We start from the raw sequence: 22,115 nt of genomic DNA on the forward strand, positions 1-22,115 counted from the left end.
ATGGTGCTTTGTGATAGTCAAGTAGATTTTTGCAAGAGGTGCCATCTAGACGTCAACCTTATGAACTTTTCAGCCGAACTGTTATATTATCCACTTTGTCTGGAGCATTCTGAATTGTGGACTCCCATTGAAAATATTATAAAATGCTTTAAAGAGTCTTATAGATTTTAAAAATCGACGTAATCGTGTATTAACTAAAAATCTATACATGTAGAGTTGGAACCAATATTTAGTTTGTACAAAGTCTAATCCACGCACCCCTCGGATTGTTTTGATTTATCAGCTGATTCCGTTTCGCAGGTCGGAAGGATTTGACGAGTTTTTGTTTAGGTTTCTGCTGTATTTGCGACGTGTAATCATAATCCATCACTAGCAAAATGATTGCCTCATGACATCGCTTGTCATATACTAATCATGATATACTTGCGGACGAGAAGTAATACAAACTAAATGAGATCTATTGCAGAACCACTTGTAATCTTACTATTTTTATTACAGTAGCGATTAAGTTGTTTACGGGTAATAACGGCAGACAGCTGTTCTGTTTCTCCTATATTAATCCGTTTCGACATAACACAACACTCAAACGACTTCCTCCAAGGATCCAATCAAACAACCAGATGTCGGTAAAACCTCCGAACATCCTCGTCTACTCGAACCTGGTGTCGGTGAAGCAAAATTTGGTTACTACTCTTCGGACAATCGTCAGTGCAGACAAATACACCGTTTATCCTGTCACGGAAGCACAGCTGAAGGCAGCAGCATGGCCAGAAAGCACCGCTTTGCTTCTGGTGCATGGGACAATCGACAGCGGTTTAGCTGGTCTGTTGCTGATCTTTTTCCTTCGTGGCGGTAAGCTGTTAAGCGTGTGTTCCAACTTGCTTAATATTGCGCTCAATCGTCCTACTGATGAGTCCAAAGCTCCCGAAAGGGTGACGTTAAACTATGGAGTCTGGCAAAACCAGACCGTTTTGCAGCTTGTTGAGGATTTTGATACCAAATCGGCGAAAAGTCGGTTGAACGAGTTTTTGAAGAATCTCGATAAAGATGCCGGTGAAGCGGATTTGGACGTCTTGATTTCGGAACTAACGTTCGATACGCCTAGCACCATATGTGCAACCGATAGTTCATCGAATGGGAAGGCTTTGTTCACCTCGCTTGATGCCAGCAATTTTATTGAAACCGATTCCGGTAGGAATGTGGGAAAGTTTGCGACGAGTTTACTGTCCGATCTACTTCATTCAATCTTGCGAATTGAGGTGCAAACATCCGAAACCAAAGAAAATCTCATTTACAAAGACAGTTATCTCCTTGGTGAGGCGGATGTTAAATCAAAATTTCTTAATGCAATAAGTGAACAAATGGAAAAACCATCCTTTCTCAATCTGAACGAACTCGCACTACATTTTTGTGATACGAAAGTCATTCCACCCTCTGCGACTATCCTGCCGGTGTTGATCAATCACATTCCTGAAGATTTCTCCACCCTGGACTACTACAGAAATCTTAAAACAACTCTCATCGGCAGAATAGGGATTTATGTGCCCGTGGTGCGAAGTTCAACTGTGATCGTCTCAAATGCCAGTTTGTCCCATGGATTCGTGGTCATTCCTCGTCGTCAAACTCACGGGAACGGCCGGAACAACAATCAGTGGCTCAGTCCGGAGGGTTGTGTCATGTTTTCGATGCAGCTACATGTTCCGCTGGCAAGTCAGCTTGGCCGACGACTTCCGATAATCCAACATCTCGTGGCCATCGCAATTATCCTGGCCGTGCGAACCATTCCAGACTACGAAGAATTGGATATTCGTTTGAAGTGGCCGAACGATATTTACGCTAACGGGGTAGCCAAAATCGGAGGAATCATCATTAACTCCCGCATCCAAAGCTCGGTCGCAGTTGTTAATGTCGGTTGCGGTGTGAATTTAAGCAATTCAAACCCCACAACATGTATCAATGATTTGATACGGGAGTTCAATCGGAACCATGGCAAACATCTACCAGTGTTAGGATATGAGCAAATGTTAGGACTCATCTTTACAAAAATTGAGGAATTATACAATGAAGTCCAAGAAGGCGATTTGAGTATCTTACAAAATTTATACTACAAATATTGGCTTCATGATAATAAAATGGTTGCAGTAAAAAACGAGGCTGGTATCTCTTATTCCGGGAAAATCGTAGGTATTGACGAATATGGTTATTTGCTTGTAAGAACAGGTGATGGGGACGAACCGGTGTACGTTCAACCAGATGGAAACAGTTTCGACATGATGAAAGGATTGATCATTCCAAAATATTGTTAGATTTTATTTATTTTTGGTGGATTAGGTTTTGTTTACAGGTGAAAATAAATGCAAATTGCTTTTGCAATCGGATCAAACGATGATTGACTTTCTCAGTAATCGAAACCCCTTTCAAATTTGCTCGGAATGCTCAAATTATGTTGGAATTCCTAATTCATTACTAAGCTTTAATTGTGTAACAATTGTTATAAAATGTTACATTTATACATACATTTACTATATTTCACACGCTGTTCAACGGAAATAAACATATATCACGCTCACCATTCTTTTACTTTTTATATAATAAATCACAACATTTAGTTAATAATTTGTGAAGGATATAAAATGTTTGTCTCATGTAACATTATCAGGAAACCTGTTACATAAAACAGCTTTTATCTATAATAAGTGTAACTTAATCCGACGACATCGAAAAATAGATACTGAGGAAAAGCACCAAGAATATTGCAACGGCTACAGATATAAGAACAATTTTCTCCCTGAGCGCGCGCAAAATCATCGAGTTCAATAGCCGGGACGAACGTCCCAATTCTGCGTCGGTTTCACGTAGCTGAAGGTTAACAAAAAGTTTAGAATTGTCACATTAGAAACATCCCAGCTCACACCTACCCGTCCCCTCGCTCTTTGAATGGTTTCTCTCTGTTCGCTCAGGTCCTGCAGCACCTGCGTTCCGATTTGTTCCGTTTCCAGAACCACCCGGTAGCTGTCCTTTAGATAGTTTCCCGTTCGTTCCAGCCGCTCGCTGTTGTCTAGCAGTCTTCGTTTCTGGTCCTCCTGAATACCGATCTCGTCAAATTCATCCACCGACTCGTAGCCGATTCCTTTCGGCCGACTCGTTTTCGCATTGTTAAATTCCTGCTGCAGTCGCTTCCACTCCGCCTGGTAACAATTCAGCCGGGAAGTGTAACCAGATCGAGAAACCTGTGGTATTTCTCGAATCTCCAAGCCAATCTGTTCGAGCAGTTCTTGGGATTCTTCTAGCTGCCGATCGATATCCGCTATCAGGCTGTTTCGTTCGGCTTGGAATTGAAAACAAAATACCTAATTAGGGCGCAAACATATTTTAACTGATTTTGCGAAAATGACGAACCTCCCGAGGATGTACCAATACGGCCAATGTTTGCCGTTATTTCCGCCGTCAGAACAGCGTACTGTTGCTCGTAATCCTGGATCAAGTCCATATTTTACTAAGGATTATTGGTTGACTGTAAATAAGCCTTTTCACCTTTTCGGTCTATGTTGTTATCATTTTATTTGAATGGCAATTGATGTGACAGTGTTCAAAATATATATCCCCAATATCCCCTATATTTTGAGAGCATCAATTGAGTAAATATGAGGTGGAACAGTAGGCAGAGTTGCATTCAATATTGAATATACAGTAGAACCCCGATTATCCGCGAAATAGTCGGGCTGGGTCACCGCGGATAACGAAAATCGCGGATAATGCGATAACACGAAATAAGGATATTTCAGCCTGAAAACTATGTTTTATCAATATAGGAATCATTAAACTATCCATCTGTAAGGTCGTGTGCACAAGTGGTCAAATAATATGAAAGCTATGACCAAAACAAAAGAGCCTTACGTCACACCGACAAATTTTAGGACGCTCTATAAGCGGACCTTACACGGTCAACTTTATTGACAATATGATGACATTTGAGAGCATAATGACTGAACATGGCCGACGACGCAGAAATCCGGATTTTCTGATTTTCGAGCATCAATATGCAAACACGAAAAGAGATGTTTCAACATAAAAACTATGTTCTATCAATACAGAAATCAATCAACTATCCATCTATAAGGTCGTGTACACCAGTGGCTAAATAATATAAAAGCCATGACCACAACAATAGAGCGTGGGCCTACCACTCACTAACAAATTCCGGAAAGGTCTATTGATTTACTATGGAACTCGCAGTCACGAATAATCCGCAGGGCGTATCACCGGCTCGCGGATAATCGGGGTTCTACTGTCATAGTCTCATTTATGGAATAAAAACATTTGCTTGCAGATAAAATAACTTGCATATATTTTCGCAAACTAAAATAATCTGGCATCTCTGAAACTGAAAGGAACAGTCTGTATTTGTGAAACGAGTATTATGATGTATTTTTGAGAAGGAAAACCGAATTCTAAAGTGTAAATTATGAATGAAAATTAACTTTTACGAATCAAATTAGTACTCTATGTGAATGCTAATCACTTTTTTCTGCAAGTGGTGAGAAAATCCCATACAAAAATTATGTCTGAAATTGACGTTATATTATTGTACACACCGCTACGCACAGTCGACTAAGGCCTACCTGCATGAGTTAACCATCTTGCGACGAAATGTCAGAAAAGGCACCAGAGTGAATAAAAACAGTATAGAAAGGAGAAAATAGATAAACAAAAGGCAAACGGATGAATTGAGTTGGATAGTTTTTGAAAGTGTATTGAAATTTACAGAGAAATCGTTAGAATTTCTAAAAGGAATTTATTGGTAATATTTTAAAAATTGTATAATTAAAGAATAATGTTGACCAATCGATGTTTTGATAGCCGCTGATAGCCAAATAACTGCTGGATCCTGAGAGACCTGAAAAAAAGAAAAATATTGTAAAATTAATAAAGAAACTGTAAAATGTAAGTAGAACCTGAAAAGAAAAGAAATGAGATTAATTAAATACATAAAATTTCAGTTTCAAGCTGCGAAACAAGAAAATTGCTGCTTTGAAAATTAGTTTGTTGTGACGACCCCGAACAAACTTGAAAATTTTACAATGGCAGAATTGACCCTTTCACCCGAAGCTGCCGAAAAGACGGGTTACAATTGTGCCGCTTGTGAGCGACCGGATCACGCAGAGAAGGATATGGTGTTTTGTGACCAATGTCAAAACTGGTATCATTTTGGATGTGCCGGTGTAACGAATGCGGTAAAGGACGATTCATCGTGGATATGCGGCAAGTGCATGAAAAATGCCGCTGGTAGTTCCGTGACGTCAGAGTTGGAGCAAGAATTGAAAAGGCTCGAGGAAGAAAAAAGAGTCCAACAGCTAGCTATGGAGAAGGAAAGAGTCCTGCATAAACGGCGCCTGGAGCTGCAGCAGGAAATGTTTCTGATGCGAAAAAAACTGGAACAGGAGAAACGCGAAATGGAGTTAGCCTTCGAAAAAGAGCAGTTGGAGAAGGAAATCGCTGAGGAAGAATCGTTCCAGAAGAAAAGTGAGCAGATGAGAAAGGAGATGCACGGTAAATTGAATAAGCTTAGACAGCAACGGAGCAAGGATTTCGATAGTGGTGTGAAAGAAAAAACGGAAGAAGCTGAAGGTTGTGAAGATGATTGCTCGAGTGACAAAGAAAAGCCGAAGCAGTCGGGACTGGAGAAAACAAAGCCAGGAAAAGCAGAAACCGAAAAAAAAAGGTCGGAAAAAGGCAAACCTGGGAAAATGGATCTGGTCGAGACTGGCAACGGAGATTTTCGAGGAGCATATCAAAAATACTCCACTCCAAAAACATGTTTAGTTCCGTTGGTCACATCGCCATCATTGGAGGAAATTCCGCCTGTCGACGCGGAATCCGTAAAAGGTGATACACAGGAAAAGATCGAAAGTAAGAAGAACGACGCGGTTTCAAATGACGTGCGAGAAGCAAATGAGGACGATAGTGAATCCAGCGAATCAAATGAGGATCACGAATCGGTGACAGTACAAGCTGGTCAAAACAAGCAACAAAGATGTCGTCGAGGACCTACCAAAGCTCAGCTGTCCGCCAGGCAGTTCCTGTCGAAGAAGTTGCCGGTATTTTCCGGAAAGTTAGAGGACTGGCCGATGTTCATCTGCAGCTACGAAACATCTAGCGAGGCTTGTGGGTTTTCGAATGTCGAGAACCTGGCTCGACTACAAGAGTGCTTGAAGGGCCAAGCATTGGAAGCAGTTCGTAGTAGGCTCCTACTTCCAGACGCAGTTCCACAGATCATTGAGACTCTCCGGATGTTGTACGGTCGCCCGGAGCACCTTCTAAATATGCTATTGGTGAAGGTGAGAAAGGCTCTCCCACCGAGAGCAGATCGTTTGATAACGTTCATCAATTTCGGGATGATTGTCCAGCAGCTTGCAGATCACCTGGAAGCAACGAAGCTTACTTCTCATCTTCTGAATCCCATGCTGATTCAGGAGATTACCGAAAAGTTGCCCGCAAGTACACAACTTGAGTGGGTGCGGTATAGAAGGAGAGACCGTGTAGTCACGATTCGAACTTTAGCCAACTTTCTGTCCGAAATCGTGAAAGACGCCAGCGAGGTGACGTCATACTGTGAAGCACCTGTAGTTGTAGACCACGCCAATCGAAAGTCCAGAGGAAAGGATAAAGAGCACGAAGGTTTCCTCCATGCCCACTGTGGACAAGAAAACGCCAACAAAACTCAGGCGCCGAGGGTGAGAAAGCCATGTATGATTTGCGACCGTACTGATCACCGGGTAAGAAATTGTGTAGCCTTCCGGAACCTCTCCGTACCACATCGTTTGGAAGCGGTGCGTAAATGGAAGTTGTGCTCGATGTGTCTCAATGAGCATGGAAATGCCCGCTGTAAGCTGAATTTCCGCTGTAATGTCGGGACCTGTAGAGAGCCTCACCATCCTTTACTCCACGCGGCAGGCCCGGAATCGGGATCGAACTGCAACTTTCATTCGTTTCAACGCAAGCAATCGGTGATTTTTCGAATGATTCCGGTCACATTGCACTGGGGAAATCATACAGTGAACACAGTGGCTTTCCTGGACGAGGGGTCGTCCTACACATTGGTGGAGAAGTCGGTGGCTAGCGCTCTTAGGACGAATGGTGTAACGCAACCACTTCGTGTGACGTGGACGGCTGGAATGTCCCGATTGGAAAGGAACTCGCAGAAAGTAGAACTGTATATTTCGGCTCGAGGTTCAAGTCGCCGGTTCCACATAAAAGCAGCTCATACCGTGGATAACTTGAGGCTTCCCCAGTCGACGCTAGCCCTGACGGAAGTAGTCAAGCAGTATCCCCATCTTCAAGATCTATCCGTGGTGGATTTCCAACATACTGTTCCGCAAATTCTGATCGGACTGAAAGACGTTCACTTGTGTGCACCGTTAGAATCACGAATCGGGAAAGCGGAAGAGCCAATCGCTGTGCGGTCCAAGCTTGGTTGGACCATATTCGGACCTGTAAGCGGTGGTGTTGAGTCGAGCATCGTTGGTCATCATGCGTGCAGCAGTGTTTCGAACGAGGACCTCCACGATCTGTTGAAGAGCCACTACACGCTAGAAGAGTCTGGCATTTCGGTTGCGCTGCTACCGGAAAGCGAAGAGGATAGGAGAGCGAAAGATATCCTGACGCAAACGACGGTAAGAGTAGGTGATCGTTTTGAGACGGGGTTATTATGGAGATATGATAGTCCGTGCTTCCCCGACAGCTATCCTATGGCTGTGAAAAGGCTCAAGAGTTTAGAGAGACGTTTATTGAAGGACAATGAACTGTACGATAAAGTACGGTGCATGGTCTCGGAGTACCTAACCAAGGGCTATGCGCACAAAGCTTCAGAGTTGGAGCTAGCAGACACCAACCAGAGTAAGGTGTGGTATTTGCCATTGAACGTGGTTATTAATCCGAAGAAACCGGGTAAAGTCCGCCTTGTTTGGGACGCAGCTGCGGCTGTAGCTGGGGTGTCCCTGAATTCAAAACTCTTGAAGGGTCCCGATATGCTGACTGCTCTCCCAGCAGTTATTTGCAAGTTTCGAGAGAAAAAAGTGGGTTTTGGTGCAGACATCAAAGAGATGTATCATCAGTTGAAAATTCGAAAAGAAGATAAGCAAGCGCAGAGGTTCCTGTTCCGAGAGAATCCAGCCAGCGCTCCGGAGGTATTTATTATGGACGTTGCTACCTTTGGGGCGACCAGTTCACCTTGCTCCGCCCAGTTTGTGAAGAACATGAATGCAAAGGAGTTCGCAGGGCGGTTTCCAGAGGCAGCGAGAGCGATTCTAGAGAACCATTACGTCGATGATTATTTCGATAGCACGGAGACAGTCGAGGAAGCAGTGAAGCTGGCGAAGAAGGTAACGTTTGTTCATTCAAAGGGCGGCTTCGAGCTTCGAAATTGGGTCTCTAGTTCAGAGGTGTTCCTGCGAGAAATGGGGGAGACAAAAGAAAATCAATGTGTTCATTTTAATCAAGACAAGGAAACAGGGCAAGAAAGGGTCTTGGGAATAGTGTGGAATTCAGTAAGCGACGAGTTTACGTTCTCAGCAAGGTTACGTGAAGATTTGCTGCCGTACCTGATAGGAGAGAGGCGGCCCACGAAAAGGGGGGTCATGAGCTGCATCATGAGCTTGTTCGATCCCATTGGGTTTTTGGCTTCCTTCACTATTTATGGAAAAATGCTTATTCAAGATCTTTGGCGCAGTGGATGTGCCTGGGACCAGCAGATCAACGACGAGTGTAGCGAGAAATGGAATCGTTGGGTCGGTCGGCTTCCAGAAATCGAAAGAGTGCGGATCCCTCGTTATCACTTCACGGGAGGATTATCTGTGGACTACAGTACGTTGCAACTACACGTTCTTGTCGATGCTAGTGAGAATGCATATGGTGCTGTTGCATATTTCCGTGTCATGACTGCTTCTGGTCCTATTTGTTCGCTTGTGATGGCACGTTCCAAGGTTGCACCTTTGAAGCAGCTGTCAATTCCGCGCCTGGAACTACAGGCCGCGGTACTAGGTTCTAGATTGCTAAATTCCATCATCGATAACCATTCCGTAGAGGTGAAACAGCGGTTTATTTGGACAGATTCGAGGACAGTACTTTCTTGGATCCACTCGGATCAGCGACGCTACAAGCAATTCGTTGCTTTCCGAATTGGTGAAATCCTTAGTCTCACGAAGCTCGATGAATGGCGGTGGGTTTCCACTAGAAACAACATCGCTGACGACCTAACCAAATGGGATCGAGGACACAATCTAAATTCGAACGGTCCTTGGTTTCGGGGTCCACATTTCCTGTTCCATCAGGAAGATTCCTGGCCAGAACAGAAGCGCGTAACACCGAATGTGCCTGAAGAGATACGTGCCCACATACTGTTCCACGACATTTCACTGTCAGAACCTGTAATCGATCCGTTGCGTTTTTCAAGATGGAAGGTCTTAGTTCGAACGATAGCCTGCGTCTACCGGTTTGTTTCGAACTGCAAGCGAAAAAAGGAAGGATGGGCCATCGAAGGTGTACCAACGACCGATGCTCTCAAGAGAAAAGTAAAGGCAAAAATTGCATCTACGGTAGTTCCTTTGCAACGAGACGAATACCAAAAATCAGAAGCATATTTGTGGCGATTCGCACAAGCGGAAGCATACGGGGATGAGGTGAAAACTCTCCAGAAAAATCTTAAAGTGGGGAACGAGAAACAACGACAGCTGGAAAAATCGAGCAGTCTATACAGTCTGAGCTCATTCTTGGATGCACAGAACGTTCTTCGGATGGAAGGGAGAACCGCACAAGGTACGTTCTTACCGTTCGAACTACGTTTCCCAATTATACTCCCTAAAGGACATCCAGTTACCGTTAAACTTCTGGAACATTATCATCAGAGAGTGGCACACGGCAATCAAGAAACGGCGGTAAATGAAATACGACAAAGGTTTTGGATTCCCAATCTCCGAGCGGAACTCAAACGTATTTCAAGAGCTTGCATGCGATGCAAGGTGAGGAAATGTGAGCCAGGTCATCCGAGAATGGCTCCTCTTCCGATTTCGCGGATCTCGCCTGGATTGCAGCCGTTCAGCTACACAGGGGTGGATTATTGTGGTCCATTGACTGTCTCCGTCGGGCGCAGATCAGAGAAAAGGTGGATTTGTTTGTTCACGTGTTTGACGACGAGAGCTATTCACATTGAGGTTGCTCATAGTCTGACGACTCAATCGTGCCTGATGGCCATACGGCGATTCGTGAGCTACAGAGGAGGTCCTCTTGAATTCTTCTCAGATAATGGGACGAATTTCCATGGCGCCAGCAAAGAAATTGTTAAGCAGATGGAGATTAATTGTGAAGATGTGTTCACCGATTCGAGAACCAGATGGAATTTCAATCCGCCTTCCGCACCTCATATGGGTGGGGTGTGGGAGCGAATGGTGCGCTCCGTTAAGACGGCGTTGAAAGCGTTGGATGATGGCCGCCGAATGACGGACGAAGTACTCCTGACCGTGTTGGCAGAAGCGGTGGATTTAATCAATTCTCGGCCACTGACATACGCTGGCCTGGAACCTGATGCAAAGGAAGCGCTAACACCAAACCATTTTGTTCGCGGCGTAGGACTAATGAGTTCTGAGTCGTTTATCAGACCTACCAATGAAGCAGAGGCACTGCGGGACAGCTTCAAGCGGTCACAGTTTTTGGCTGATTGTTTGTGGAAACGATGGACTTCTGAGTATCTCCCGACGATCAATCATCGCAGCAAATGGCACTCTGAAATGCCTCCTATTGCAAAAGGTGATCTTGTGTATATTGCGGACGAGAATATCCGAAAGCATTGGGTTAGAGGGGTTGTAACCGAGGTATTCAGTGGTGCTGATGGTAGGATCAGACAGGCTTTGGTGAAAACAGCAAAGGGTGAGTTCAGGCGGCCGGTGGTGAAGCTTGCGGTGCTTGAAGTCCAGGGTCGTAAATCTACTGCGGCTGACGCTTTCGCACCAGAGTTACGGGGAGGGGCTATGTACACACCGCTACGCACAGTCGACTAAGGCCTACCTGCATGAGTTAACCATCTTGCGACGAAATGTCAGAAAAGGCACCAGAGTGAATAAAAACAGTATAGAAAGGAGAAAATAGATAAACAAAAGGCAAACGGATGAATTGAGTTGGATAGTTTTTGAAAGTGTATTGAAATTTACAGAGAAATCGTTAGAATTTCTAAAAGGAATTTATTGGTAATATTTTAAAAATTGTATAATTAAAGAATAATGTTGACCAATCGATGTTTTGATAGCCGCTGATAGCCAAATAACTGCTGGATCCTGAGAGACCTGAAAAAAAGAAAAATATTGTAAAATTAATAAAGAAACTGTAAAATGTAAGTAGAACCTGAAAAGAAAAGAAATGAGATTAATTAAATACATAAAATTTCAGTTTCAAGCTGCGAAACAAGAAAATTGCTGCTTTGAAAATTAGTTTGTTGTGACGACCCCGAACAATTATAATAATACATTTTAGTAGGAATATCTGAAAATTCAGGGGAAATAGGTTAAGTTAAGGTTAGGACTACGCGCTTCAACTAATTAATTAATACCAAGTAGATATTTTCATTAAAATTTTATCAATTGAAAATTGCCTTTTAGCCTTCTAATCTGATAGAGAATAGTTTGGATCCCAAACTCAAATGTCGCCACTAACCATCGCGGATATTTTCGTTGTCTCGGGTTGAGGGCGATATTGACCGTGTAAGGTGGAAAATATTGATTGAGGTTTGATCAGATGTTGAAAGCCTAGCTGTCACGATATTGAAGACACTTATTGTCAATCCGGTTGATCGTGTAAGGTGCCCAATAGAATTACTATGGAACTCGCTTTCGCGGATAATCCGCACCGTGGATCATCCGCTCACGGATAATCGGGGTTCCACTGTATATATAGAATAGGAATATATTCCATATTGCCTTTAAGGCGTCCAGATTTATTTTTCATATTATAGCATTTGTCCACATTTTCATAAGAAATTCAATTTTATTGACGAATCACAATCCATTTACATAATTTTTATATATTTTGTTTTTGAGAAAAACTTTTATATTGGTGACTGAAATTTTGCAATTTTGCAATTACATTTTCCATTGGTTTTCATTCCGAGTTTTCATTTCTCCCCGTTGTCTAAACAGAAGTGATCACTATAGCAATTCTATCTCCCTTTTTACATGGTCTATTGAGTTTCGTTCGTGTTCGGTCTATTGCTATAATTTTCTGAGTGTATTGTGAGTGTAGCTTATCTGTGTTATTTGTATAACAGTTTGTACAGGGTGGTCATTTTGTGTGTCATTTCAGTCTTGAAATTAATGTTTGATTTTAATTTGTTACATTTAAGCTTGGTATCGCTTCTTTAAGGAATCGATTTCTTCGTTGAAACATTCTTCCTGAGCCAGTCGCACGAGGACCATTTTTGCAGCGTTGATTTCATATACTGTCAAAAACACAGAAGTGTTCCGTCTTATGGGGTTTCGACAATTCTCAATAAATCGTAGACAAAGCGCAACTATCCTAATCAATGGAAGGAAAGAAGATCGAAGTGAGAAGATAAAACTGGGTTCATTCACAGTGGCGGTTGTGATGGCTATGGGAGCGAGAACTCGAGATTCCAGATCTGTTTCCTCAGGAACGGAAATAGAAATGTCCGTCTGCCATTTCAATGGCTCCTGTTTCAGCCATGAAGGTCCTTGCTTCCAAAGATCACTGATCAAAAAATCTTCAATAGGCATTCCTCGGGAAACAAGATCCGCAGGATTTTCTTTGCCGGCTATATGTAGCCACAAATGTCCATATGTAGCTGTCTGGATAACTGAAACGCGGTTTGCGATGAAAGTTTTCCACGAATTCGGTGGGGTCCTCAGCCAATGGAGAACCACGGTTGAGTCCGACCAGAAAAATGAACGGATGTGATCTAACGCGAGGGCCTTAATAACGGTTTGATATAACCGGGCAGCTTCTCTCGCTGCGCATAGTTCTAATCTCGGAATCGTTAATCGCTTTAGTGGAGCGACCCAAGATTTCGACGATAGAAGTTCAACACGTACGTTGCCCTGTCGAGTTATGGACCGAATATACATGCAGGCTCCGTACGCAAGATCCGATGCGTCGGCGAAGCAATGAAGTTGAACGTCGACGTAATCTGGAATGAAGCAAAATCTGGGTATGCTGAAGTCGGCCAATTTAAACAAACGGCTATGAAAATTAATCAATTTCTGCTCGAGCTGCGGCGGTACCGGAGCATCCCACCCGGTTTGCAGCAGAGCCAGCTCCTGCATAATGATTTTTACGGTGACTACCACGGGCGAGATTATCCCGAGAGGGTCAAATAATTTAGCGATCGCAGCCAGTATGCGCCGCCTGGTCCATTCACCTTCATCATCTCCAACATTGTAAAGGAACCTAAGCTGGTCAGCTTTCGGTTCCCAAGTAATCCCTAGAGTTTTAACCTTTTCATCGGGATTTAATTCAAAGGTTATTGTGAGGTTAGTTCCTAACTGTTCTTCAGGAATGTCAGACAACACTTCAGGTCGATTCGAGCACCATTTACGGATTGGAAAACCTCCTTTGTTCATCAACGACGTTAAATCTTCCCTCAATTCGATAGCTTCGTCGACACTTGGGGCTCCTCCAATATAGTCGTCGACGTAGAAATCCTTTTCTACCGCTGATCGAGCTTTATTACCTTCCATTCCTTCGTCTTCAGCTAGCTGTTTCAGCACCCGTGTTGCTAAGAAAGATGAAGGAGTGAGTCCATACGTAACTGTGAGTAGTTCGTACACACCTATGGGCTCATCTTTTGAGAAGCGGAAAAATATTCGTAAACGGAGGTTGTCTTTGTTATCATGAAGTATTTGTCTGTACATTTTTTCGACATCTCCCACAAGTGCTACCTCATACTTGCGGAAACGTAAGATCAAATTCAATAAGTCGTCTTGAATTACGGGTCCTTTCAAAAGAGCGTCGTTGAGGGAGTAACCGCTGTCTGTACGCGCCGAAGCATCAAAGACGACGCGTACTTTTGTAGTCGTGCTTGCTTCTTTGATCACCGTGTGGTGCGGCAAATAAAATACCTTCCGCCGGTCCGGTTCTTGGACTTCTGATTGAAGCTCCAAATCCGATATCTTCCGCATGTGTTGCATAAACAAATATTCCTTCATGAATGAATGATATTGTTCCTTCATGTTCTGGTTCCGTTCCAGTCGTTTTTCCAATTTGCGGTATCTATCCAATGCCATTGCTCGAGAATTTCCCAACATCCGATCCCAGTTCGTATGTTTGGGTAGCTTAATGATGTATCGACCATTTTCTGATCTTGAGTGTGTTCTTTTGAAGCCCTCTTCGCATTCTTGTTCCTCCTTAGACCAAGCAGGCTGGTCTTCACATCCATCTACCCGCCAGAATTTTTCAATCAGTTCCTCGATTTTCTCGGTGGTTGTTGCTGTGCAGCATCGCACTGTCCTTTTCCGTGGTATACTTTCATCACGACCAGAAACAATCCACCCAAAAACTGAATTCACAAGTATCGGTAGCTTCGGACCCAAGACCATCTTTTTCACCTCCCTGTCTACCAAGAAACCGAAGAAATGCTCTGCGCCTAATAGAAGATCAATGCGACTACTGAAATTGAATTGAGGATCCGCCATCTGAAGATTGGGAGGAATATTCCAATGGGAAATTGGTACCGTTGCTGAAGGAAGTTCAGCTGTGACCCGCTGTAACACCAAGAAATCCAATCCAATGGAAAAATCGCTAACTCGGGAATGGACCGTTGTACTAACCGCATGTCTCGCCGTTGATTCAGATTGTCCAACTCTCGTTATTGGAATGCAAATCGGTCGACGTTTAAGCTTCAGCATTTGACACAGCCTCTCACTCATAACATTAACCTGGGATCCATTATCCAACAACGCTCGAGCTAGTTGTTTATTACCATTTTGATCGTGTATCGCTACCACCACCGTAGAAAGAAATACTCTAGAACTCAAGCTATTCTTTTTAGTTCCGACACTATATGATCCTGCTGTGGATCCTTCTGCTGCATCACTGTCTCTTCCGTCTGTTATTTCTGCAGCGATGTGCATCCTAGCTACGTCACTTTTCCGTCCAGTCGTTGATTCGTTGTCTTCTGAACTGCCGCTTGTTGCCTTTGCTGGTTGAAATCCCGGATGTATCAATGTGTTGTGTTTCTTCCCGCATTTCTTACAGCTAAACTTCGAGTTGCAATCTCGTACCCAGTGACCTGTCTTAATACAATTGCTACATAAACGCTTGCCGTTGACGAAATCTAACTTTTCCTTCAGCCCGAGATCCTGGAATTTTGAACACCGTACCAAATAATGCAGATCGCCACAACATAGACAAGTAGGCTCGTTCCTTCCGCCTTCCGAAGAAGCATGCACCGCTATACGCTCACGTTTCATAATTGTCTTGGGTTGGACCGAACCATTGTTTGCGTTGGACAACACCGCATCTAATACTCTTGTTCGTTTTTCCAAGAAGTCCACCAATACCGAAAATGTTGGTTCTTTTATCGATGCGGCATGATCTTCCCATAATTGCGAAGTGCGAGAATCCAGCTTAGAGCACATCCAATGGATAATCATCGCTCCCCAATGTTCCGTCTTCTCACCCAGTTGCTTCAAGATCTTCAGTCGTTGATCAAACTCGTCCACCAGTCCATGTATTCGTCCCGCCGTCTCTTTTTCAATCCTCGGGAATGTGGAGGCGATCTGGCGTAGTGGTAACATCCATGCCTCTCACGCTAAAGGTCACGAGTTCAATTCTCACTCCCGACATTCCTCCAAAAAATGGAAGTAAAAGTGACGAACCAGCCAAATGAGTTGAAAGTCACTATAATACAGATAATAAAAAAAAAAAAAAAAAAATCCTCGGGAATTCCATCAACGCCTGGAGATGTCGCTTCTTTAACAGGTATTCGTTGGAGTAGCGCTTGCTGATGGTGTCCCAAGCTATCATATAATTTCCGTTGATGATCGTGAGAGACTCGATCAGTTTGGCCGCCTCCCCTTTTAGTGCAGATTTCAGATAATGAAATTTCTGCACGTCACTGAGTTCATTAGAGTCATGTATCAATGATACAAACGTTGACTTGAAAGAAAGCCAGCCTTTGAAATCCCCGTTAAACTCTGGTAGAGAAATTTGCGGTAACCGAACGCCTGTGTGCGCACCCAAAGCACCATTGTTACGACCAATAGTGTTATCCAAATTTGCTGGAGATGGAGGAGGTTCTAATTTACCCAGCAGGCTAGCCCTAATTTCGTAATAGCGTTCTTCGAAGTCAGCGTACGCTTTCGTAATATCTCCTTCTAATTCGCCCTTCGTATCGACTTCTGATAAATCTTCCTGAAGCTCATTGAATTCTTCCCAAGATGCCTCAAGCTTATCCAAACGGGATTGAACTTGCCCCTTTTTAGTTTCTGGATCATACTCTTCCAAGAAAACTACATGCCGATCGAGAGCAGCAAAAATTCGATCGCGTTTTCTGAGTTTGTCCTTAATTTTCCCAGCCATACCCTCACTGTAACCTGCTCTTGTTTTGCTAATGTGCACTACTCGAACGCCGCTCCGTTGGACCAACCAATGAAATGAAATAAAATTCTCACGAAGCACCACCAAACCAGAATAATAATTTTGGACAGCTACTAACCTGTAGCCTGTCAATAACAGGCCTTGATTTAATTAAATATCTCCTTACGCTTTCGAATATAGTATATTTATACAGATGTTCAGCAAGATCGCTCACCGCCTCTCGTCCGAGTACTCCAGTTTCCGACAATGTGCTGATTGTGACAGCTATTTCAAACTTCCCACTGATTTTTGTAGTACGATCTGCTTCCTTGACAGCAGCCAAACCGATGTAGAGATGCCGAGACCGTGGCTTAGGATACGTTATACGAATCGTCCGCTGTAGATTGGGATTACTGTCCAGTTGCAAAATAACTGCCAGTACCACTCCGTTGAACCGATAAAATAAAATAATATCTCACATAGCACCACCAAAATCAGAATAAATACGTTGGACAGCTACTAACCTGTAGCCTGCCAACAACAGGCTTTGATTTAATGAAAATATTTCTCAGCACTCTGCACTGATGTGAATCCGCAGTACTAAACGCACCACTCGATCAAGCAATATTGCTCACCACCTCACGTCGAAGTCCGAAAATGATCACTTTTCGCGCCTTTGTGTGTGTGTATCAGCTTCAGACTGTGTTTGCCGCCTGATTTAACACAGTTTGCTTCCTCAACAATTCCGTTGTAGTCAGTCCGATTTACAGCGTTATCCAATTGGCGTGAAATAATATCACGATACGATGTTGGGCGAAGTACCAATGCCGTTCAAGCGTTCAATGAAATGAAAAATTATCTTCCACAGCATCACTCAAATCAGAATAAAAATATAGGACAGCTACTAACCTGTAGCCTGTCCATAACAGGCTTTGTATTTTTTGATATTTCGAATAACGCCTATCGTCCTTTTTTGAAACAGCCGTCCGATGCGATGTAATTCGATTCGATTAAATTTCCATATCCAGCATAATAAATTCCGTCCGTAAAAAGCTTGCCGTTGAAATATTTCACCACAGTATTTCACCAACAACCAGCAGCTATGGCGTTCGGCGCCATCAAGTCCTCTTGAAATATTTCAGCGACGATCTTATTGTCTTCAAGACAATGTAACAATGATCCAATTGTTCTCAGAACAATGGATTGATGAGTCAATTATCCTCAGAACAATGTGACACTTTGATGTAATGATGATCCAATTATCCTCAGGATCGACCCAACTCAACCACGAATCCTGGTCACGGCACCAATGTTGGGGGATTCAGGTTCGTGGGTTGAGTACTACCTCCAATAGTTCCAAAGATGCACCATTTAGCACTGGAACGTACCTTTGGTTCTACGTTGTGAAAGCTTTTATTTGTCCAAACTTAATTCCTTCCTTTCCGTGATTCGTTGATTCCTATTGAATACCGTCCTTTCCAAATCCTTCACGAATCCAATTATCCGCCTTCCTTTTCCTCCAGAGACTCCAACAACTCCAATCATTTAATTTGTAATATGTACCAATTTATTAGAATCACTTTTCATTATTTCCTTTTTTTTCAATAATAATTTTTTGTATTACACAGTATTTATTTCTTGGTGATCGGTCGGATACTGATCACTATAGCAATTCTATCTCCCTTTTCACATGGTCTATTGAGTTTCGTTCGTGTTCGGTCTATTGCTATAATTTTCTGAGTGTATTGTGAGTGTAGCTTATCTGTGTTATTTGTATAACAGTTTGTACAGGGTGGTCATTTTGTGTGTCATTTCAGTCTTGAAATTAATGTTTGATTTTAATTTGTTACATTTAAGTTCACGATGGCTAAATATGCAAACAATATGAATATATTCATGAATTGTCAAAGCACCAAATACGACTTTTGCCATACTTATATACGATTTAATACAGACATAGAAAAAAACAAATGGCGCAAAATATTTTCGTGAAATGTTTATTACAACCTCACGAATCGCCGATTTTATATATGAGTATTTATGTTCGTAGAAATAATAATTGTTTGATTGACTTGTGTTGGGAGTGGAATATGAATGTTTGAAATACCACAGATTTATGTTTGGTGAAAACTGCTCCGATGTGAGTTCGAACTCCGGTCGTCTCCAACAACAACAACAACAGCGGTTTAAACTTTCGAGTGCATCAGCATTTCAACAGCGGTTTAAACTTTCGAGTGCATCAGCATTTCAATGACATTTCAATATGATGTAATATGTTCTTTATTAGGATTTAACATGATTTACTGTTTCATGATTTTCTTCAGCATGCAACACGATTTACTAAAGTACTGAATCGATTTAAATTATACGCTTATACGACACACAAACTGCATCAGCGTAATATACGCATATGATTAAATTATATTTTACGACAATGTACATCATAAAATTGATGGTTAATTATACCGAATTGCGACTTAATTTGATAATGGTATATAAAATCGAGTTTTTACATTTTATGCGATTTCAAATATACACGATACATACTTTGATTGATATTATATGCGATTATGATTTATTCGGATTTCTTGTAAGACTTGGCACGTGCAAAATTATACGATTTAATGTTTGCTGGATGGATGATAATCCAGACAACCGGAGTTTGAACTCACATCGGAGCAGTTTTCACCAAACATCAATCTGTGCCATTTTAAACATTCATATACCACTCCCAACACAAGTCAACCAAACAATTATTATTTCGTGAGGCTATAATAGACATTTCACGAAAATATTTTGCGCCATTTGTTTTTTTTTCTATGTCTGTAATAAATCGTATATGAGTATGGCAAAAGTCGTATTTGGTGCTTTGACAATTCATGAATATATTCATATTAGATCGCAATTCAGTTTCAGCATAATCACTATTATAGCCGATCAAAGTTGCATATTCATCCAAACAAATTCGGTAAGCATTTGCCATGTATGTATATGGCCTCCACTTTTGCATGCATATGCCAGTTAGGCGCATTATATGCCAACCAAATTTTAGGGCATGTGATGTTATATATACGCTTGTTATGCGATTTAATGTTTGCTGGGTTATCTCCGGCACTAATGCGCATGATGTTTGATGACTCGGATCTCCTGTGCTCGTACAGAACAGAAGTCATCACCTCCGGAGTATTTTTACCGCATGGATCGTCCGAGAAATATGTTAAATAAATAGATTTAAGTATTTTGTTCTCTTGAAGTACAAATCACATACAGCATGTTTTTTTATTTATAACTCAATAGAATGATAACGGTTTGTTCATAATCGTAATGCTCTTTGTTTTGTTATGTTCACTCTCAGTCCCGAATGAAGATGGTCGGAGAGTGAAAAATGATTCATCGTGCAATGACATGATTGCTTGCTGTATTGCCTTCGCCATAATTATTCCAAGCAGATACAAGAGTGTTTTATAATTAGATGCAGAGAAATTTTCATTTAAAAAATCGAATAAACATTTCCATACTTGATCGTAACTGTAACAGGTGTCTTGATTTTTAACTCCGACCAGGGATAACCTAATATAGAAGAAACAAAACAATGTTCGAAAAAACTCACAGTTTCATGATGTCATGAGCCAAATTGCTTATGTAATCTTGTAACTGATTGTTTTTAATAGATGACAATTGTATTGTAACTTATTTTCATCATTCATTTTTTAAGGGGTAAAAAAGTGCAGAGAACAGATGTATTCGCAGTCTTCAGGAATAGCAGAATTTTCAATCAAATGTTACCTAATTGTTAATTATTCTCTGAAATCACATACACCGACACTTTTTGCCTTGAAAATAATGTCATATTATTACGAAAATAATGAAAATTTGTTTGTTTATATGAAGATGAGAGTGTGAAAAAGACATACAAACATATCACATCTATTCATCTTCTCCGACATGTTTCCACAAATATCCACTACACACTGCTACATTATACTCATATTCAGCGGGAATTCCAATAAAAAACCACCGGCTCATGGGAGATATGGTTGATCTAAGACGTATCTCAATACGCGATGGTGGAAGTACAGTGTCGACATCTGCGTTGGATGGAAATTACTCTATCAAATTAGCTCGTTTGTCTCCAGTATAACTTTGACAGAATATGGGCCTGATTCTCGAATACACTTCACGGTGGAAACGAAATAAACGGCACGCGATTGAACTACGTTTTACGAGTTAGTGAAGTGTGGAAGAAAATTATGAGTTTTCAGGCAGAATGAGTACCTTCAAATAAAAATCATTAATGAAAATTAACTTCTTCGTATCAAACTGGCGTTCAATGTGAATGGAAAACTTTGTTTTCTTCATGTGGTATAATAATCTTATACAAAAATTTTATCTGAAGATAATTTGACATTATAATGATAAGTTTTAGCGGGAAACTAATTTCGTATCCAGATGTCAACACCGTACCGTTGTCATCGCGGATACGTTTCATTTCGTTTACACCGTGAAGTGTATTCGAGAATCTTTATATGTTGTATGTTGTATGTATATGTTGTATCGCCTAACAAACTTGAGACGGCTCAACCCGTCTTCGTGATATCCTCGCGTCTTAATTGGTTGATAGCCCATTCTGCGAAACGTGTAATCAAGAGAATGAAGAGTTCTAGTCATATTGGAAACTGAAAACCGATATTTTTGGCCAAAGACATCGTTGATTGTCTTGAATTACCCTTAACGTCATCACAGACCAGTTCAACATTTTCGACTGAATTTGAGTAACCAAGTCCATATATAATTCGTTAAATGCAGTTTAAAATCAATCGAAAACGTTTATCCAACTCCAAGGTGTGGTGGATATGTCTATTCGACCATATACTGACAAAGCTGAACAAGTTTTTCCTAATATCCGTTAACAAAATGTCTATCAAGGTTCTTAAAAGCGAATTATATTTAAAGAAATTTGGTAAGAGAACATAATCCAGTCCAGGACAAAAATCATCTTTTTTGATTCTGCACACGTAAATAGATCAATTTACTCATCAGACTGTGTGGCTCTTCATTGACACGAATCTTTTAATACATTCGAAAAAAAAACAATTCAATACTAAAGTTAAATGTATGAACGATATGTTCCGATGAACAATTGCAAATATAAATATATATAGAAGGTGCATTTGCATATTAAGTAAAATTCTGATTATACGCGAGCGTAACATGGGCAAATTTATAACACATGCGAATTGGGGCTCTTTTGGTATTAACAAGTTCTTCCGCATAGTAACTCAATGTTGATAGTTCCTTAATATTTTCCTTCGTTGATCGTATTCTTCGTTGGTCGAGGCATTTTGATTGAATGTAATACTTTTCCGTTTACTGTTTTTGAAAGCATAGGCAGCCGTAGCAGTGTTCCGAGCTATGCAATACAATTTTCTTACCCAATGTTAAAGTTGCTAAAACTTACATTATAGAGCTATTAAACGTAAAAATAATAATTGTATGGATATCAACACAATTCTAATATATTGATTTTCATGACATGAACG

General features: G+C 41.5%; 5 protein-coding genes across 5 annotated transcripts; 3 read left to right on the forward strand and 2 right to left on the reverse strand.

Moving 5' to 3' along the window:
* The first annotated feature begins 297 nt into the window (after positions 1-297).
* Positions 298-2,572, forward strand: LOC129777438 (biotin--protein ligase). Its single transcript, XM_055783698.1, has 2 exons — positions 298-436; positions 499-2,572. The coding sequence occupies exons 1-2, from the start codon at positions 415-417 to the stop codon at positions 2,304-2,306; spliced, it is 1,830 nt and encodes a 609-aa protein (XP_055639673.1). The 5' UTR covers positions 298-414; the 3' UTR covers positions 2,307-2,572.
* LOC129777440 (vesicle transport through interaction with t-SNAREs homolog 1A) lies at positions 2,298-3,589 on the reverse strand. The gene is made up of 3 exons (XM_055783700.1): positions 3,400-3,589; positions 2,919-3,328; positions 2,298-2,859 (listed from the first exon to the last, which is right to left on the reverse strand). Exons 1-3 carry the CDS (start codon positions 3,488-3,490, stop codon positions 2,704-2,706), a joined length of 657 nt encoding a protein of 218 aa, XP_055639675.1. The 5' UTR covers positions 3,491-3,589; the 3' UTR covers positions 2,298-2,703.
* A 1,007-nt stretch (positions 3,590-4,596) lies between these two features.
* Positions 4,597-9,681, forward strand: LOC129773279 (uncharacterized). Its single transcript, XM_055776877.1, has 3 exons — positions 4,597-4,801; positions 4,861-9,569; positions 9,631-9,681. The coding sequence occupies exons 2-3, from the start codon at positions 5,082-5,084 to the stop codon at positions 9,679-9,681; spliced, it is 4,539 nt and encodes a 1,512-aa protein (XP_055632852.1). The 5' UTR covers positions 4,597-4,801; positions 4,861-5,081.
* Positions 9,682-9,769: 88 nt separating this feature from the next.
* Positions 9,770-11,490, forward strand: LOC129777439 (uncharacterized). The gene is made up of 2 exons (XM_055783699.1): positions 9,770-11,237; positions 11,297-11,490. Exon 1 carries the CDS (start codon positions 9,792-9,794, stop codon positions 11,049-11,051), a length of 1,260 nt encoding a protein of 419 aa, XP_055639674.1. The 5' UTR covers positions 9,770-9,791; the 3' UTR covers positions 11,052-11,237; positions 11,297-11,490.
* Positions 11,491-12,380: 890 nt separating this feature from the next.
* LOC129773280 (uncharacterized) lies at positions 12,381-16,578 on the reverse strand. The gene is made up of 2 exons (XM_055776878.1): positions 15,955-16,578; positions 12,381-15,776 (listed from the first exon to the last, which is right to left on the reverse strand). Exons 1-2 carry the CDS (start codon positions 16,576-16,578, stop codon positions 12,381-12,383), a joined length of 4,020 nt encoding a protein of 1,339 aa, XP_055632853.1.
* Between the last annotated feature and the right edge of the window lie 5,537 nt (positions 16,579-22,115).

The sequence above is a fragment of the Toxorhynchites rutilus genome, chromosome 3, assembly GCF_029784135.1.
Source record: "Toxorhynchites rutilus septentrionalis strain SRP chromosome 3, ASM2978413v1, whole genome shotgun sequence".
Lineage (NCBI taxonomy): Eukaryota > Metazoa > Arthropoda > Insecta > Diptera > Culicidae > Toxorhynchites > Toxorhynchites rutilus.

Bases quoted from the DNA above. Each gene is read 5' to 3' on its own strand.
- LOC129773279 (XM_055776877.1), top strand. From the start codon at position 5,082: ATGGCAGAATTGACCCTTTCACCCGAAGCTGCCGAAAAGACGGGTTAC. The intron at 9,570-9,630 runs GTAAAGGCAAAA...ACCAAAAATCAG, and splicing joins CCGATGCTCTCAAGAGAAAA to AAGCATATTTGTGGCGATTC.
- LOC129777439 (XM_055783699.1), top strand. From the start codon at position 9,792: ATGGAAGGGAGAACCGCACAAGGTACGTTCTTACCGTTCGAACTACGT.
- LOC129777440 (XM_055783700.1), bottom strand. From the start codon at position 3,490: ATGGACTTGATCCAGGATTACGAGCAACAGTACGCTGTTCTGACGGCG. The intron at 3,329-3,399 runs GTTCGTCATTTT...TTCAATTCCAAG, and splicing joins TATTGGTACATCCTCGGGAG to CCGAACGAAACAGCCTGATA. The intron at 2,860-2,918 runs GTAGGTGTGAGC...GTTAACCTTCAG, and splicing joins TTCAAAGAGCGAGGGGACGG to CTACGTGAAACCGACGCAGA.
- LOC129777438 (XM_055783698.1), top strand. From the start codon at position 415: ATGATATACTTGCGGACGAGAA. The intron at 437-498 runs GTAATACAAACT...TTTTTATTACAG, and splicing joins GATATACTTGCGGACGAGAA to TAGCGATTAAGTTGTTTACG.
- LOC129773280 (XM_055776878.1), bottom strand. From the start codon at position 16,578: ATGGCTGGGAAAATTAAGGACAAACTCAGAAAACGCGATCGAATTTTT. The intron at 15,777-15,954 runs GCGTTGATGGAA...CCACTACGCCAG, and splicing joins TAAAGAAGCGACATCTCCAG to ATCGCCTCCACATTCCCGAG.